The 19500-nt window shown below is 38.7% G+C and overlaps 1 protein-coding gene across 5 annotated transcripts in view; it reads right to left on the bottom strand.

The window, feature by feature from the left end:
* Window positions 1–795: 795 nt before the first annotated feature.
* The window catches only part of csnk1a1 (casein kinase 1, alpha 1), a 45182-nt gene continuing 26477 nt past the window's right edge, over window positions 796–19500 (bottom strand). For 2 of the 5 annotated variants that reach the window (XM_078169170.1, XM_033633120.2), the window contains 6 exons: window positions 14309–14448; window positions 13288–13366; window positions 11509–11583; window positions 11319–11425; window positions 10694–10806; window positions 796–1575 (listed from right to left, as the gene is read on the bottom strand). In XM_078169170.1, coding sequence (XP_078025296.1) covers window positions 1568–1575; window positions 10694–10806; window positions 11319–11425; window positions 11509–11583; window positions 13288–13366; window positions 14309–14448 — 522 coding nt within the window. In that variant the 3' untranslated portion in view covers window positions 796–1567. Of the gene's footprint in view, window positions 1576–10556; window positions 10807–11318; window positions 11426–11508; window positions 11584–13287; window positions 13367–14308; window positions 14449–19500 lie in introns of those variants that run through there. The other 3 variants (XM_033633121.2, XM_033633118.2, XM_033633119.2) reach the window with 2 other exon arrangements.

Consider the following 19500-nt stretch of genomic DNA (forward strand, 5'->3'; position numbering starts at 1 on the left):
GGAAGAGGAATTGCAGAGGGCTGTCTCAATTCATTTTGTGTGCTATGTTTGGAAGTTTGTTATTCAGGCAGAATAACTGTTCCACTTTGGGTACTTCAGACTTACTAGACATGTTTAAGATATTCTCTGCATTAAAGGAACAGTGTGTAAAATGTAAGGGGATAAAGTGGCATCTAGCTGATACGCACATGTATCCTTCATTCTTAAAAATTCTTTGAAGGAGAATTTGAGGGATCCTTGACATTGGAATAGTCCTTCAGTGGGATTCAATGACGTAGCCTCCTTGAAATTCAGCCATTTACGGATCCTTCCTTGAGTTGAAAAACATCACCTACGTAGATATAGACAATTCATTCTAAGCTAAGGAAAACATGATTCTTATTTTCAGGTGATTATACAATTAAAAAAAAAACCCACAACATTTCTGCCAATATATCCCCATAAATCCTACACACTGGACCTTCAACAATCCTAATTTGCAGTTTACCTGTTAATATTCAGAGCTGCACGTGTAAAAGGTTGCACTCTCAGTGGTGGCAAATTAAGGAGGATGAATCACTTATCAATGCAAAAGGATCAGTGGAAAATAGAAAAAGACTTTTGAGTTTAAACAGTGTATTCTAAAAATAATTGTGGTGTGGTGGTGGGAGACTTAACTTTTTGACGTGTGTGTAGGAAAAGATCAATCGGCTGGTCGTGTTCACACAAATCATACACTTCTGCTGCTTCACATTTTCTTTTGAGACAGTTTCATTGTGCATGTGGTTGATAATGACTTGTGCTTGGAGGTCTGAGTTATGTAATATTTTTATTGTATTTTTGGAGAAGACCATTTTACAACAGATTTAATAATAATTCAGAGCTCTAAAGAGAGGGAGAGAGCCAGAGTATCATTCTACCATTGACTTTTGCCATCAGCTGCTTATATTGTCAACAGGCAAACTCCTAATCACCATAGGAAAACAAAAAGAAAACAAGAAAGAAAATCCAACATTTGATTTTTTAGTAAATAACATCCAGGGTTGCATCATTCAATTATTTCAGAAACAAAAATGGAGAACAGTTTTTAGGTTTACATGTTTTAACATTTGCTTGGTAAAAGGAGGGAGTGAAATAATTGAGGAGTGAAGAGGGGAAAAAGATGCTTTGAGATGTTTCCACTGGGAGAGAAAAATAGAGGGTCAGCTGACTATCTTCTTAACTTCAGTTTCCAAAGAAACCTTACAAAAAGTCAACACTGAAAGGAGGACAGAGACAAGGATGGATGGGGGGAGGGTGTGTGTGTGTGTGTATGGGGTGGGGGCAGGGGGCTACAGCCTCCACATCCAAAAAAAACCTGCTTTTTCATTCTTCTTTTCTTTCGGAGTGCAGAGTTTTATTATATATACATATGAATATATAGATAACACAGCTGACAAAGGCGTGTGTAAATCTATACATTTCCATTACATAGATAGTTATTATGGAAGGAGAGACACAGACTTTCTGTTTGTCGCTTGTCCAGGAAGAGAGGCTTGTTGGTCCTGGTCACCAACGCTTCTGCAGCTCTGCTCTGGGCAGAGTCCACTCAGAAACCTACACACAGACAGACAGACAGCATTATAAGCACAGTGTGCAGATACAGAGACGCTGGCTCAACGGCCACACCAGCAGGACAGCATCTGAAAGCAGGCGGTCAGCAGTGAGGAGGAAGAATGGGACATTAGAGAACAGAAAGAGTCTCCTTCAAAGGTACAGGCTTGAAGAAAAGCACGAGACAACACATATAGAGGACACTTCTTAAAAAGATCCATTTGAGATCTGCTACTCTCACCAGCTACTATTGTCACTAAAGCAGTCACGTTTATACAGAAGGTACAAAGGTCTCTGAAAATGCACCAACTTACCGGCTGCACATCAGTATTGGCCAATATTCGCCATCAATTTTGCGGAGGCTAAAATGCAGGGCATGAAACTAACAGCGTCCTGCCATCTTGGAGACAATAAAATAATTATGATATATAAAGTAAAAATGCTTTTGAAGCAGTTATTAAAAAAATTTATACGTTAAAGGTTTTTTTCATATATGTGTATAATCGAATTTGGGCTCATTCAGAGGTAGTGTAATAATGACTGAATTCAACTTTAAATTTGACTTTAAAACAGTCATTTTTAATAATAATAATAGATTGATTAAAAATAGATTTCTTTGTTTCCTTGGCACAAAAGGGGAATAAATAAGAATAAAATTGACAACAAAACACATTGGTATCAGCCAAATTGTTAGTTTAAACATCTGCATCTGCCCAGAATTTCATCCCTAAAGAATGTTTCCTGTTCTCCCATGGCGCAATGTCATCTGCACAGACAGTAAGAGAGAACTCCCAGGTATCTTTACACTACTGAAGAGAGTGAACCCCTGCACCCTACCTAAGGGCATGTTATCGCATGTCAAAATACTTTCCCTTGCGCTTTTCCATTAGTTACAATAGTTCTTAAATGGTTACTTTGCCAATTTTCAACCAGCTTTGTATCCTTATAATGTTGGTAATATGTATTGTAAATTAACTGTGGTAAAGTGCGGTAAGACAATCTTACCAGCGTCCAGATCTCTCTGCTCATTTCCCAGCAAATATCCTGTTGCTCGAACTACAAACTGTACTTGCGCATTTGCGCATCTCGCCACTACGGACACAAAGGGTATAGAAGCCAACTGAGAGAGTGTCTGTGTGTGTCTGTGTCTTCTCCCCGTCTCTCTCTCTTAAAAAAAAGCTAAGAAACAAAAAAAATTACACAAGGAAAAACAAAACAAAACAACAGTAAAACTAAGCAGTGCCAATCAAATATAAAACCAAGATTGTTTTACTCAGTTGCATATTTCTCACCGCTAATGTTTTCAGAAACATGTTTTAGCTTGTTGTTTAACTGTAATTTGAGATATTTGTTACCAGCCAGCTGCCATATTGTTTTTCAGACAAGCAACTCACATTATGTCACCCACCAGGGGTAGCATGTGTTGGTCTGGTGTGGTGCAGAGCATTCTGGTAGCTATAGGTTTTCTACCTCTTGAGCAAAAGCTTAATGCCACAGCCCCTTGTAAACATATTCTCTGGTCATGTAGCACCAGTCTAAAACAAATTTGTGTCTTTCTACTGCATAGACAGCCCAGTTTTGAAAAAAAGGCCATCTTTCCAGTGGTGAAATACTTCTTTAAGCTGTGAGAATCACTTGCTGATATATGATGACTGCCACCTGACAGACTTAAAATTGTGAGAGGATTTTGTGCACAGACTGGGGCAGTGTAAGCCCATCATCTGATGTGAAGACATTCAGCTCATCCTCTCCCGCAGTAAAGTATTGTCCCAAGTCCTTCAAGTAACAGAAAACTCTATTTCAGATTGTGATGTTGCCAGCAACTCAAGTATTTTAATTCAATTTATATACTTTATTAATCCCCCCGAGGGGAAATTCAATTTTTTCACTCTTTTTTTCTTCACAGTATCCAATGAAGCTGGTCCAACTCAGTGATAAATTAACCAAAACAGACCAAAAAAACTGTGAATCAGGTGGTTTTACATAGATAGTTTCAGGTTTGCTATCAAATAAGGAAAACAATAAATCCACAAGCTGGGTGGTTAGATGATTACGTATCCCATGGATATACAGAGGGCAGCATGCACACAGCATGGGCTCTGGTCACCACAGCTCAATGTTGTTTGTAAGGCATGTATCAGCTCACCACAGTAACCCTACAGGCAGAACTGTGTGGACTACGCCTCGACGTCAAACATTTAGCTAACAACTCACTTTCATAAATCTTTACATGTAGGACAATAGAATCAATGTGAACAAGCCTAAAATGAGACTTGGTGCATGTTAAGTTTACCGTATTAACCATACGTATGTGATGTGATTATAGCACAGCCTTACACAGTGAACAACATTTCTCATCACTTCCACACAGTGAGGTGTTTTAAACTCCCTGCACATATTAGCAACATCACCTTATATTCCTACCCAGGGTTTTCCCTGAGTTTTGAAGACCAAGGTGGCAAAGGCCTGTGGCGGGGAGCATCTTGACAGCTGTACTTTCAGATATGGCCAAAATCACCCAGGCGGCCCACCTTTGTCTTAGATAGGCAGGGAAAAACCTGCTTTCTGACTATGAGGAAAAACATAGGATTTCAACTTCGTTTGCATTTCTGTAATCACCTTTAAAGGAACAATGCTGAGGTTAGAAAAGGCTAGTCATTAATGCCAAGTGTGATGTCTGCACACCGTTTCACCTCTTTGAAAGCCAACTATGGTCTAAACCTAATACGACTTTCTCACACACCCTGTATTTACATGGGCTCATTAAAGGCTGGTTTACAGTTGTATGTAGGCTGTAGCCTCCGCTGTTATGAGCATTTATACTTGTGTGGTGGTATGTCTGGATTGCTATGCAATCACACCTCCAAAATGCTAACTGCCAACTGCCAGTGGGATTTCTATTCCTATGCTGTGCTGAGTTTTCCTGAAGTGCTGTAAAGTTTGCTTGAGTTAACACACCTAAAACACACATTAAACATAGTAGTGTGGCTTAGTAGTGACAATATTAAAACAAAAGTACAAAATCTGGTGCCATTTTGATGCATAAGTTTCACAGACAAAACAACTGTCTTTCACTAGACACATTTATCCCACAAATGCAATATGCTTATGTTATTAGCATTAATGTATGACATTTTACATTGCAAAAAGTAGCTTAGCAGCTAGTAGACTTTTCCTTTACTCATAACACAAGGAAAACCAGCAACTTTTAACAAAGTTTAACAAATTTCCACTCCATTAAGACTGCTAGTGAAATTTTTCTCTACTTATATGACGCCAGAGTAAATCACACACAGGACTTCAGAAACTTTTTTGAGGTGGCTTTTTGTCTTCATAATTTATTCCTTCTTATTGGAGAAATAAAAAGTAAATAAAAGGTTTGTTTCCACTGAGGGAAATGGTGTTTAGTTTACCAAAATATACAAGAGGTCTGCACTGCCACAATGTGTAGTTATATTTCTGGGGAGGTGCATGTCAGGCTATAGGGTAGGCTACGGTATAGAATACACATCTACACAGAACCTTCATCATAGGTGCAGCAGTGATATAAAGCAGAAGTATAAACCATGCTTAAAGTGTGTTTTGGTTTGAATGGGCGTTCAGTCTTTCATAAAGAAACCCAAGCAGTGCTCAGCCCACATATTAATCCATTTTGGTCAATAACGAATGTAAGCCTATTCAATGTCACAACGTGGTTTGAAACATTAAGACAAGGATTACACCTGTATATCAGGTTTTGATATCAAAACTATTTGTTCTACCTTGATTGGACCAGAAAAGCCTCACTGAGAGAGACAGCACAGACACTGTGGATGCTGCTGTCAGACTTTTAGAGCGGATGGACTAGAGTTCATCACAAAAAAATAAATAAAAAAATAAAAAATTGTCTACAATAAAATAAGTTAGTGGGAATGCTGCCACACATCCACCATTAGAGCATTGTTAGAACAGAGTCAGGGTAGAGTTAAAAAAAACACTGTGTGCTGTACTAGATGACTGAACCATGTTCGAGACATGGTATTAACTTTATAAACCTAGAGAGACTGTCAAAGAACAGCTTCACCTTTATAAACTCTTTTCATTGTGTTGATTTAGTTATTAGACCACTCTGACATTTTCCCTTTAAATGTTTTTATGCTAGCACTGTGGAGGTTAACTCATTACTTTTTGTAGGTGCAACAAATTTAAGACTTTTGGCAAAGAAGCAATTGTGGCTTTAACTGTGACAGAAGATGCAGGAAGAATCCAATTAAAGTCAGTAAGGGTGTTTCAGTGTGGTGACATTTGGTTTCAATAGAGGTCATAAGTGGGTGTCATTTTAACATCTGTTTAATGTCAAAGATCTGTTTTATGTTGACCTAAAAGTGAACAGTTGCAGTTTTTACTCAAGTTTAGATTGACTTAAAATCTTATCAATTATTTTGCATCACTGCCTGTTCAACTGGAAATGCATGTAAGAGAAAATTAATCAGAAATATGACTTAATGAAATAAATTTAACTTTCTTCTTATAACTGAGTGATAGCTATTAGAAAGCACTAGCATTAAAGCTACAGTAGGTAACTTTAATAAACAAAATTGTCATATTTGCTTAAACTATCACTACATCCAGACAGTAGTACATAAGACAGATAATCTGTGAAAAAGGTCATATTCCTCCTCTTCCTCATAGTGCTTCTAATGGTAGAATTCCCCGCACGAGCGGAAATGGCCAATCAGAGCTGAGGAGACTATAATGCAGCTGTCAATCATTGCTCATAAACTGCAGTCAAACTGTCAAAAAAGGCAGCGCCGATCAAATATGGATCAAGATTCTATTACTGCATTGCCTATTTCTCCCCTCAAATGTTTTCAGCTGTAATATGAGAAAGTTTACTTACTTACTTTTTCATTTTTAGAGCTAATCAGAACACTAAAATATGTTTGTAAAAACATTTGAGGTGAGAAACAGGCAATGCAGTAACAGAGTCTTGATTCATATTTAATCAGTGCTGCCTAGTTTGACCGCAGTTTATGAGCAGTGACTGATGACTGACAGCCAGGTTAGAGACTCTGCTGGTTTTTTTTTCTATAGCTGCAGTAGATTCTAGTAAATGCCTTAAGAAGCACTACGAAGCAGAGGAGCAACCTATTTTTTTCTATTATTTTCTTTACTTTCTAATTGAATGACTTGTGTATAACATGTTGACATTTGTGTTTTGACAGATTGTCGATTTCATTTCTATTCTAAGGCAAAATGTTCTACATAAACCCAAATATGCTTGGACGTTTTTTGATACACTTTACTAGAAATAATAAATGAACAGTTGAAGAGTCAGAACTGTTCTTTGTTTCTGTTGTGTTGACAATAGTGATGTCAGTTGGATTTGGTTAGGTCAGGGCTATGGAATATTAAATCACCGTATTTTTTCAGGTCATCTAAGCCTTTCTTACCCTCAGATGTGCATTAACTACAGGTTATAGACTTTTTAAAATATAAAAATGTGAAATAATCTGTTATCTTATTGATACTGGCCATGAGATGCAGGTAGTTATCAGTTATTGGTATCAGCAAAAAAAAAATTCATACCGTGTATCCCTACAGCTGACCATTAATTGCTAACCGCCAAACATGTTTCTGAACAGTAACACATGTCGATCTAAAGGTTAATTTTTCTACTCCTCAGTTTACTGCACTGTGCACCACCAGGTTTGGATGTTGTTCATTTAGTGATTACTGCTAGTAACCCTGTCCAAAACCATTGGCATTGCTGTGGAAAAAATTGTGCCCACCATCCTGTCTCCCCACAGGACCTGCCAACAGAACAGCATTACCAGTGGTAATTGCCACTAACTAGCTCCCATCAGATTCGGATGGTGCACAGTGCAGAGTGGCCAACACGAACATGAGCTAACCAGTTAAGACAGGACAGTAGGTATGTTCCACTTGTTAAAGTGGCCTGCCGCTTGTCTGTCAGCAAAGCCAACAGAAATAAACTTAAAGGCAAGATATTTACATGCAAACATTAAATTCCCCCATCTTAATGAATAGCAATTTGAAATGTGGCAATAATCTCACCGAGTCAATGAAGCACCACACTAGAGGAAAGGCCTCCTGTAATTCATGCCCCTTTGTGTATTTTCTTTTTATATATAAATTGGTTAGTTAGGGCTATTAACAGAAACTGACTCTCTGCATTGTACATTACTTAACTGGAAAGCTGGCCTACAGTGCATTTGACAATTTATGTCTGAACTGGGAAAACAGCTGCCTCTCAATGTGCAACTCAAACTCTCAACTTGACCAGAAAAAAAATCCCAAATCATTTCATAAAACAGACAAAATAATGGTGGCCCTGAAACAAATACTGGACAAAACAAAACAATACCCAAAAAAATAAAAAGAAGAAGAAAAACAACATTTTACAAAACATTTTAGAAAACATGACATGATGTTAGAAAACAACAATAAGTGAACACAAAATATTTCACAAAATGGAAAAGGTAGGGACAACAGCACTCCGAACAGTGATTGAACAGAACCCAAGTTAATTCAGAATTTATTCAAGATTGGTACACAATATTGGCTAGCCATGGATGTACTGTGGGATGCTACTGAGCTAATCATCGGTGTTTTTTTTTATTTTTTTATTTTTTTGGACTAGTGAAGCGGAGGAAGCTGATTTGAGCACCTTTGGTGCCACAAGTCATATTCAGCTTTCTCAAGGACAATTTATGTGATGCAGCGTTTGACACTTTGAGGCTCATTTATAGTTGTATGGAGGCTCTACACAGAGCCTACACTGTAGCCTACTCAAGTGGCCTACGCCTTTGTGAGCATTTATACTCGTGCGGTGGTGTGTCTGTGTCACTCTGCAGTTAAACCTTCAAAACGCTAGTCGGCTATGGGTTTCTGTGAAGTGCTGTTAAGTTTGACTGATTCAAAACACACATTAAAGGTGTCTAATGGTGACAATTTTGAACACAGGTTAACAAATTGGCTGCATTGTAACACGCAAGGTTCACAGACAAATACCTGTCTTCTGCTGACATATTTCACCTCAAATACAACATGCTAACGTCATTAGCACAAGACTAAGGCATTTTGCATTGTATAAATTAGCCTAACAGCTAAGGGAGTTTTTCTCTACTCATATGAATCCACAGACAACAGCAACATTTAACAAAGTTAACGTAACAAAATTGAGCTCCATTACAACTCACAGGGTTCATCAGACTAACAGCTAGTGGTCTTTCCTCTACTCATATGAAGCAAGGATAAATCAAACACAAGACTTAAAATGCTATTGTGTGGGAGCTTTTATGTCTTCATAATTTATTGTTTCTTATCTATGAAATACAAGTAAATTAAAGCTTTGTTTCCACTGAGGGCAATGGTGTTTACAAAAATAAACAGAAGGTCTTCACCGCCGCAACGTTTAGTTATATTTTAGGGGAGATGCACATCAGGCTACAGGGTAGGCTACAGTGTAGGGTACACATCTACGCAGAGCCTACACCATTGGTACAGCACTGATTCAACTCAGTGTGAACCCGCTTAAGGTGTATTCAGGTTTGACTGAGTGTTCAGTCTTTCATTAATGACGTAGCTCCCTGGGGAGCGATGACTGCTGTTTAGAGACAACAAAGTCCGAGGGCAAGGATTATGACACTGTTTGCACGGTGTCTACCATGTGAGCCCAGAGGGGCTCTGTACACTTCACTTCAAGCTGCCTCCTCTATTAAGCTGACAGAACTTGTGCTTGAATACTTTCTAAACCAGATTGTGAAGTCATTTACACACAGTTCATTACCATTTTAGCAGTGTTTTCCATCAGGAAAGACCATGGAAACTTCCACATATGCAGTTTTCTCATATGAACTCCTGAAAATATCCAAAAAATCGGGACTGGACATTGTCTGGTGTTTCTCTTTCACACATGTACCACACCACAGCAGACTGTGTCTGATGTGTTCTCACCCTCTGGAAATACTCTGTTTGGTTTAAGCAAAGGATAGGGCCTGGGTAGAGTGTGCAGCAGCGAGGACATGACAGGAGGTATGCTGCGTTTGTAATTTGGTCATAAAAAACTAAGGCTCTTGCCAATCCTTCAATCTGCCTGACAATTTTGCCATGCGCCCTTAATGAAAGAAGTTCCCAAAAAATGTCATTTCCACTCGGACATATTTGTTGGCATCTTTGTGTTAATTACTCCTCTTCGTAACCCATGGATGTTTGTACTCTGGTTTTGCGCCACAGAAACATCATCAACACACCCAATCAATCGTTGTGAATTCTTTGGACAATGACCTGCTCTATTCACACGAGGACTAAACCAGACATTACACAGACTTTATACTAGTGAGCTGGCAGGGTAGAGTCCGTTTAATGCCAGTCAAACTGATTCGGACATTTGCATTCTCACATACATCTGTAAAAAGGATACACAGTGAAATCACAGGTATACCCTTTATTTGAGTCCGAAAGGAACAATATTCCTCAGGTTGTTATTCCTAATGAGCAGCACTTTGTCTCCATCTGCTTGACACCAAGTGTGGATCATTAATGTCACAATCAAATAGCAAGGGAAAACAAGTGTTAAGTAAGAAGGGAAAAACAATCAAGATTTCGTTTAACATGATCCAGTTTGGAGAAGGAATGTTAATAAAGACAAACTGCAGAAGAGTCAGAGGTGTGTGATCAGAACGAGTTGGTCAGCATTAAAACAGTGTCGCAACGGAGAGAGCCTGTTGTCCATCCAAAGGAACAGAATAGCATGGCAGCAAAGTTAGTAGTCAAATTCCCCAAGGACGTCTCTGCTTCAGCAAGACAGACCAATTGTATCAAATTCTTTTATTTGGGATTTTCTGTTCTTTTAGGGTGCCTCCTGAAAACTTATAATGCTGTTTGGCTTCATCATTCCAACAGGAATAATAAGCTTTATTTGATTTAGATTTCCAATTTGGTGTTTTACTCTTTTTAAAAAGGGGCACTGGGGTGTGGGCTAGGGAATAAAACAATATCTAATAGTCCTAAATACAATACTGAATGAATATATGAGCAATTGGTGTCTGTAAAAAACGTCGCTTGGCTGTTTGCTACTAACCTTTCATGTTAGGCTTGGGTTTGTCAGTTTGCTTGCCTGTGGGGGTTTGTGCCTGCTGGCCCTGGCCCCCGGAGGAGGCCCCCTGCTGGGCTGCTTTCTGTTTCAGCATGGTCCAGTCAAATGTGTAGTCATACTGGTGGTTCAGAGTCCTGAAATATATGGAAACATGTCATCAGCCCAGTATTACAGACTATCAGCTGTTTGAAACAGGTTATGTGAGAACATGACAATAGATAAAGAATGAATCAAGAAAAACAATGGCAGGGGGCAAGAAGCAAGAGACTGAAGGGCAAAGTCAGACAGGAAAGGAGGAGGGGAGAGAAGGAAGACAGAAAGAATACCAGGAAGCAAAGCAACATATTCATATATGATGCTGACATAGAAATCAGTCTGCACTTGATGAAGCTTGCTTTGTTTTTGCATTTTAACTACAGAAACAGTAAACAAACAGTGGAGTGAAAAAAGATTAATAACTTAATTAGCTGTTACTGACAGTGACAACCATCACATTATTCAGCACAAGTCATGGACTGAAGCAGCCATAATGACTTCTCTGCACACTTATCCTTACACTTTGGTTAATTCTGCCATAAGTGGCACAGGAAACAGACCTGGTATCAAGACTGGTCACAGTAAAAACTGTATGTGCACATGTCTTTACCTGAAAAGGATGCGGAACAGTTGGCGCAGGTACATGTAGTCTGGAGCCTCCTCAAAACGCAAGCCGCGGCAGTAGTTCAGGTACATGGCAAACTCTGCTGGGAAACCCTGGAAACGTGAATTCATACTTTTGAGTTGTATGGATGTGGACTCTTGTCTTTTACAACTTTCCCTGTTAAACATTTTCTTACCTTACACAGGACCTCAACAGGGGTGGACATCTTCTTCTCTGAGATCTTCTCATACTTCTGCTTCTTTGTGGCAGCCTGATGAACACACAAATACATTAAAAGGGAGATTTGCAACATACTTCCATTCAAAGGTTTCATACCCTCTGTGACACCGACAACATTCACTTTAGCAAAATAAATGCAGTATCCAAGTTACTGCTTCTGCAGCATAATAACCACGTTGGTACCACAGCTCACCGGCTGCTATAGTAGTAGCTTAGTAATACTAGTGTTCAGTGGTATAAAACTGCATTCTGTCATGTGCATGCTATGCAAGTACAAATACCATTTTCAATATCCGCATATTGTGGCTCAACCCTCATATAACTTTGCACCTCTGGCCTGAACATGTTAAGTGCACCATTGCCCATAGTTAAGTTACAAAACAATTAAAAACTTTTACCTTCAAAGGGTCAGTTCAACCCAAAATCAAAATGACATTTTTCTCCTACTTGTAGTGCTGATTATCAATCTAGATTGTTTTGGTGTGAGTTGCATAGTGTTGGAGATATTGGCCATAGAGATGTCTTCCTTCTCTCCAATACAATGGAACTGGATGGTACCTGGCTTGTGGTGACTTAAAGTGCCAAAAAAAAAAAAAAAAAACATTTGAAAAACTCAACAGTAATGTCTCTTTTCAGAAATCATGACCCAATTACTCACGATAATCTACAGACCGTGTGGTGAGCAGTTTCATGTAGGAACTATTTTCTTTCTACTGAACTACACCCACCAACCATATCGCCACACAAAAGGAAGCTATCTCTACAGCCAGTATCTCCAACTCTCTGCAACTCACATCAAAACAATCTAGACTGATTTGATATACAACACTACAGGAAAGAGGAAAGTATGTATTTTTTTTATTTAGGGATGAACTTTAGGAATGCACCAACTTATCAGCTGAACATCAATATCAGCTATTATTTGCCTTGACTGCCATCAGACTATTGGCAAATAAGACAAAATTCACCAGTCATCTTATTGGCATTTGTTTTTTTGTTGTGTCACATTAATTTTGTGCAAGCTAAAAGGCAGAACTCTAGACTGACAATGTCCCGTTGTCCCAGGGACAAGAGAATGTGTTTGGGACAAACAGAGATCTTCCCCTGGATGCGTTCTGAACTCAAGGATGCAGTAAAATCACCATCAACACTACAGTGCTACATGTTAAACAGCAAATTTGTGTTGATATCAGCAGGAAGAGAACTAGTTAACATTAGCTGGTGGCCAGAACTAACTGCTGATGGAGGTCGCACGTTATATTATGATGCGTTCAAGCTCTATTTAGTAAAAATGAGTAGGCGAAGGTTATCATGATGTATTATAATGTCATCTTGTAAAATGTAGTTTTTGGTGAGAAATTTGAATGACTATAGCTGTTTGAGGGAGAATTTGCTGATGTCTTCAGAGAGGGAATTATGATATATAAAGTAAAAAAAAGATTTGAGGCATTTGAAAAACATGTTTTTAATGTGAAGTTACATTTAAAGTTTTTTTTAAATAAATGTGTATAAATGTGGGCCAGAATGCAACAGTCGCTGCATCCCTAGTCCCTTTAACTAAAAAAGTATAAACCACTTACAGCACAACACGTATCTACAAGGGTTTATAAAGTGTATACAAGTGTTAATTAAAATGAACAAAAACAAAACAAACTTTAAAAAGCAACAGACAAGACAGAAGACAGTTTGAGAGTAGAGCCAGATGAAGACCATTTACAGCCAAAGTCAGTTATACCTTTAATCCTTGCCACGGCAGACTGGTTCTGTTGAAATACATCAGCACGTAGCCTAGTGACTCCATGTCGTCACGGCGACTGCAGACAACAAGAATATTAGTTGTTGAAAACAGAGACGGGACATCATTGGTTTGATTTCTAGAAAAACTGACCCTTTGCCAAGTCCCGCCCCTCAAACGCAGACTGGCCAATCATAGCATAGCCTCAGTCAGCTCTGACAAGGTTTCGACAACTAAGCAGCTGACCCTCATGCAATCGTTTGAGATTTTCTTCATTTTCAAGCTGGTTTTGTAGATTTCAAACTAAACGTTGAGCCTGGCGCATGTCATGTAATGATGATACCCATTCTCTGGACAGTTTGGACAGATATGTGGGGATCAGATTAGGTCCAATCAAATTCTGTTAGGGGAGCAGCTGTTTGCGAGTGAAAGCAAACTTGTAGACCCAGCACAATGGAATCTAATGTTTCGGTGAACTAAAACCCTCTGGCATGAGTATGAAACAAGACATTAGATGACATAATTTTGGGGTTTGGGAGAGACAGACCGACATTTTTCAACATTTTAACACATTTTTCGATAAAATGATTAGTCGACTAATCGAAGAAATAATCGACAGATTAGTCGACAATGAAAATAACCGTTAGTTACAGCTGTAATATATAATCCAACAGTGCTCCTAATTAACAGTCCAGCTCCAAAAATAGAAAATCACAATGTGGCGGCAGATGTTTTTATCATGGCAGGCCAACACATATAAATGAATGTGCAGGAAACTATGTAGCTACTAAAGGTATAGCCTACTGAATGTATAGTCAGTCTGCTTTTGCTTTTTAATGATTTTAACAGTGAATGAAGACTTACTCTGCTTTACAGGAACAGTGAAGGGAACAACAACTTGATGGACCATCACAAAGGGGCAGGGCTTAGCAAAGGGGCAATAGTCAATAATCTTGCCAAAAAGGGTAGTATAGAAAATAAATAAATAAATTAATAAATAATATTAAATGTGTGCACAGACCTCTGTTCAATGCCCAGGTGTGCATTGATGGAGGCATAACGTGCTGTGCCGGTCAGGTTCTTGTCTTCTCTGTAGGGGATGTGCTGTCGTGTTCGGTTGTCTCGGTACTTCTTCGCCAAACCAAAGTCAATAAGGAACAACTGACAGAGAGGGAGAGAACACATGGTGGTTATCTGTCAGTGACACTCCACAGAGCAATGACAATTCAAAAGTTAAGTCAGCCATTAAGATGCATCAAATTACATACATTCTTCACTTTAAAACGGGGAAAATTAGTCCCGCTGTAAACATAGATGCTGAAAACGTTATTTCATTGATTGAGGAGATCCTTGTGGCACACTGACATGCACAAGTAGAAATGGTCATATCAACAACTGCATCCTTACAAAATAAAGTCACTTCTTAAAGTCTTAATGTGGTAACTGTATTCTTTCACCATAGTAAACTTCCAGATGTGTTCTGTGAAAGCTGCATCAGATGTGCTTTTACCTCCTCTCATACAATATGATAGTGACAGTGCATATTTTACTTAAAATCATTTAAGAACCTTTTAAGATGTTGTAAGAAAAAAAGGTATATAAATTGAAGCTTATTATTTCATTACAACACACTTTTGTCATTAAGCTGCGAGAACACACTTAAATGTTCAATAGCTGAAAAAAACATTTAGTGCAGAGGCTACGAAAGACAGTCATTAACATGTGATTTCTGCATATAAAAGATTCAGCAGTGGAATACAGTCAGCAATGAGCTGATATATTGTATGTTCAATACTGCGGTTGCTCAATTTTACAGTCAACTCATCAAGCTGCCCAGTTTCAATTTCGTATCATGTGTTGGATGACTTACTTATCCAGTTAAGCAGCTACACTCCAGTCTGCCCTTTTGTTGGACCCTCTGACAATTATGCTACTTACTTACAGTCCAATTTTGAGAGGCTGTGTTACATAAGTAACAGTGTTGCAGTGTCAGAGCTTTTCCATCAAAATGACAGATGCCATCTGTAATTCTAAATGGCTCGTAGACTAAAGCACAGTAAACATCCAAGGCATACTCCATCATCATGCACAAGTTGAACACATCATGAACAAACAGACCGGAAAGATACACTACACTCACCCAAACCTTACTGTGTGTGTAACTGCTAATCTCAAAATCTAGATAACCAGGCTATATATTGGCTTTCCTGACCAAAAACACTATCATATGGATTCTGGGATCAGTAGCAAGAGTATTGGTTTCAGCATTACAGGAGGTCAACAGGACAATTAGCCAGCTTATCCATCTGCATTGCTTCCTCAATAGTTAAAGGGGACCTATTATGATTTTCCTTATTATTTCTGTCATAACACTACTGTTGCATTGTCAGATGTTCATATCAAAACTAGCCCAACTTTCAAATAACGAAGTAAATGTATGTAGCAGTAATCCCCTTTAGTAAAAACAATACTCTGTTTCCACTGTTTTTTTTTCTTTGACACCTGATGTCAGCTTGTGACAGATTTCTTTAAATGGTCATCTGCTCCAGGCACAATACTCTAAGTGTTCACATTATGTAACTCACACTGTTGCATGTAGCTACATGCTAACATTAGGGAAACATGTAACCTTGTTTGCTGATGTTAATTTCTCCCTGATTTTGGATCAGATTCCTGCTAAAAAATGTCCGGTTGTATTAAGAAGCTTTTATTGCTGATTTTCATGGTATAAAACTATTACAAACATTCCACAGCTGCAGTGACCATGCAGAGAAACCAAGATGCAGCAGATCTGGAAACACTGACTAATCAGAGCAGACTGGAATTTTGGGAAGGGGGCTTAAAGGTCCAGTGTCTAGGATTTACAGGCATTTAGCAGTGAGGTTGCAGAATTGAAACATCTCTTGTGTGCCAAATATCTAGGAGAACTATGGCTGCCAACAAGAAATCAGAAAACATGTAAATGCAAATGGCCTTATCTAAAGCCGTTTGTGGCTAGTGTGGAAACATGCTGGACAACATGGAAGAGAACACGCTCTGTATGTAGATATCAACGGCTCATTCTAGGGCAACAAAAACATGATGATTCTTTGTTTCAGGTGATTATACACTAATGAAAACATGGTTATGAACACTATATGCCATTTCTGCCAACAGATGCCCCAAAATCGTACACACTGGTCCTTCAAAGAAAAGGGTGCAAAGTGAAGTCTTGTCAGACAGGGTAAGTACAGTTGTTATAGCACAGACAGTATGAGGAAACTATAGTGTTTTTTCAAACACTAAAGCATGTAAACATGTTTTAGTAGAAACTTTAAATAAAAGTATAAACCTAACAATGAGCATAAAAGGTCCCCTTTAAGACAGGCCCTGTTGTCCTATAACCAACAGCTAGTCAATGTTTGCCAGAGCCTCACTGTGAGAAGCAATGTGTTACTGGTGTAAATTAAGTCCAGAGAACACACCTCTGTAGAGAAGTACTTGACAGGTCAGCCAGTTCAATTTCATTTTATAATGAATGTAATACACCACCTTCCAGGTTTCATGCTGTTCAGACTGATATTAAAAACACAGCAGCCCTTGGTCAACATAAGGTAGGACTGTCAAAATTGCTCAAAAATGACATTTGAATATTCCTTCTAAAAGTAACTCATAGGTTCCAACCATTCAAATTTTTTTTTCCCGCATTATGTCCACAAGAGGGCAAACTAATAAAAGGAAACATACTTGTATATGTATTAATACAAGGAAACATAACTACTTGTAGGTATTTTTATTTCAACATAAACGTCTTTGAAAACATTTACATACCTACACATTAAAACAATTATCTATAACATTACGTGATAAACGACTGCGGACCTCTTGCTCGCCCCCCCCTCCCCGCCCCTCTCTCTGACCCGTCAGGCCACACCGCCCGCGGAAGCGCTGTGAATAGCTGAGAAGTGAAGCCAGTTTCCTTTCGGCGCCCATGTTAACTGATTGTATCATCCACACCGGAGCGCAGCTCCGTGGCCAGCTCGCGCCCTGCAGCAATCGTTTTGGTGTCTGGTCTATTTTCTGCGCGAGCCACGATGTGTCAAGCCGGGTGACGGAGACAACAGCTGGGAGCAGAACCGCTTGTTGACCAGCATGGAGAAACGCGCGTCTGATGTGAACGGAAGTGTTCCGGCTCGCGCGAGAATTTCGGTGCGCTGCGCTTCGCAGCACGGCTCGCACGAGAATTTCGGTGCGCTGCGCTTCGCTTCACTTCACAGCACTTCCGCGGGCGGTGTGGCCCTGGTGTTATGCAGTGCGTTCAGTACAGCAGCCCAGACCAACGCCCACTCGCAAAGAGGACAGCTGCGGTGGAGTTTTTTCCCCTCCACAATCGAATATCAATTTTCACATTCGAAGGTCCATTTTTTTTTTCAAATTCGAATTTAAATTCGAATTTAGAATATTCGTTGACAGCCCTAACATAAGGTCTATACAATCTCTACAACAGGTGCAGTTCGTGATTGTTTTCATCATCTTCTACCTGAATTCAACCCATATGAATGTTAGATCTCACAATAGTGTTTTATTAATCTGTCATACACATGCCTTGATAACTAAACAGGATGCGCCATGTTCTTTGCAGACATGTGCGACATGAAACTGAACAACTGAAATTCTACCTACTCTTCAACCAATCGATTGGTCAATGGGGGAAAAAGATCAGCATGTTATCTCTAGATGAACTAAATCTGCCACAGTGTACTAACTGCGCTCTATCAAAGTCCATCAAAGCTTTTTTTCTCAGGGCAAGTTAACTCTGTTCAGGCAGGTGGAAGGCCTCATTTGAAAAATACATGTAAATTATCTGACAATAATCTGCACACTGTAATGCTTTTCCAGTTGCACTTTGTGCGCGAGTCTGTCTAATTACCAAGGGCTGAACAGGACTGATGAGAAAAAGCTGACATATTGGACACTATAGAAGGTAACTCTGGGGTTGATGATGTCGCATACAACATAACATTACTAATGTTAAATATCTCTATAACGCTGCATGCAAGAGAGAGACTTATTATTTTTAGCCCAGTAGTTAACGTTAGCCATTGTGCCTCTCCAACAAGGGCTCCGGTGTGATCCTATTCCTCTCAGAAACTCGATAATCCGACCTAATGCGGCCTTATTTAAGTAACACCAGCAACTGTCTGACCAATGAGAATTTGGTTGGACAAGAGCATATCCACCAACCAATAGACCAATCAAACAGACTGGAACAGCCCTAAGAGTCTTTTCATACTAACCTGACACCCGGACTTCTATTGCCATTTAGTTAAAGTAGGGAATATCCTAAATATTGATGTCACATCCTACACTGAAGCAGAAAGCAGTAAAACCCAACTTAAGACATCAAATGACTTGCAACCCTAAGAGGTACTACCAAAGGGAATACAACCAGAAGTGAATCAGAAACTGAAAAATCTCCTGTCCTCAAAGTCTATACATTATGATAGAGCAACCCTATTGAAAGAGCCTTTCAAACACATTGAAGCTACCACAACATGGAAACTAAGACAATATTATACTGCCACTTTAAACAATACATGGAAATTCCTAGTCTGTGCACACTGTAACAAGCTATAACCAAATGTGACCATACCAGACAATCTGGAATAGCAGCTCACACATGCTTTCCAATTCTGGTAAATTCAGACAAACTACAGGTTCGAACTGACTTTATATATCAGATTTTAGATGTGCATCCTTTCCAGTGCATTATCTTTTACAACTGTCAGATGAGTCATTACTCATTATGCAAGCTGCTTCAGCAAAATATTTACTTATCTGCATTTAAATGTGCACTTGCAGTTACTCTCAAGCCCAGAAGGAAATTAGGCTTTAAAGTATCTGTAATTTAGTATTGCTAAGTTGTATTTACAGTTCTGCCAATGGGTACTTTCGTTTGTACAACTTCACAAACACATAATGTAACAAACCAATGAAATTTATTTAAAAAAAAAAAAAAATACACACACACACACACATACATATACATATTTATATATATATATATATATATATATGTATATATATACATATTTATATATATATATATATATATATATATATATATATATATATATATATATATATATATATATATATATATATACATATACAGTACAGGCCAAAAGTTTGGACACACCTTCTCATTCAATGCGTTTTCTTTATTTTCATGAC

The sequence above is a fragment of the Epinephelus lanceolatus genome, chromosome 7, assembly GCF_041903045.1.
Source record: "Epinephelus lanceolatus isolate andai-2023 chromosome 7, ASM4190304v1, whole genome shotgun sequence".
Taxonomy (NCBI): domain Eukaryota; kingdom Metazoa; phylum Chordata; class Actinopteri; order Perciformes; family Serranidae; genus Epinephelus; species Epinephelus lanceolatus.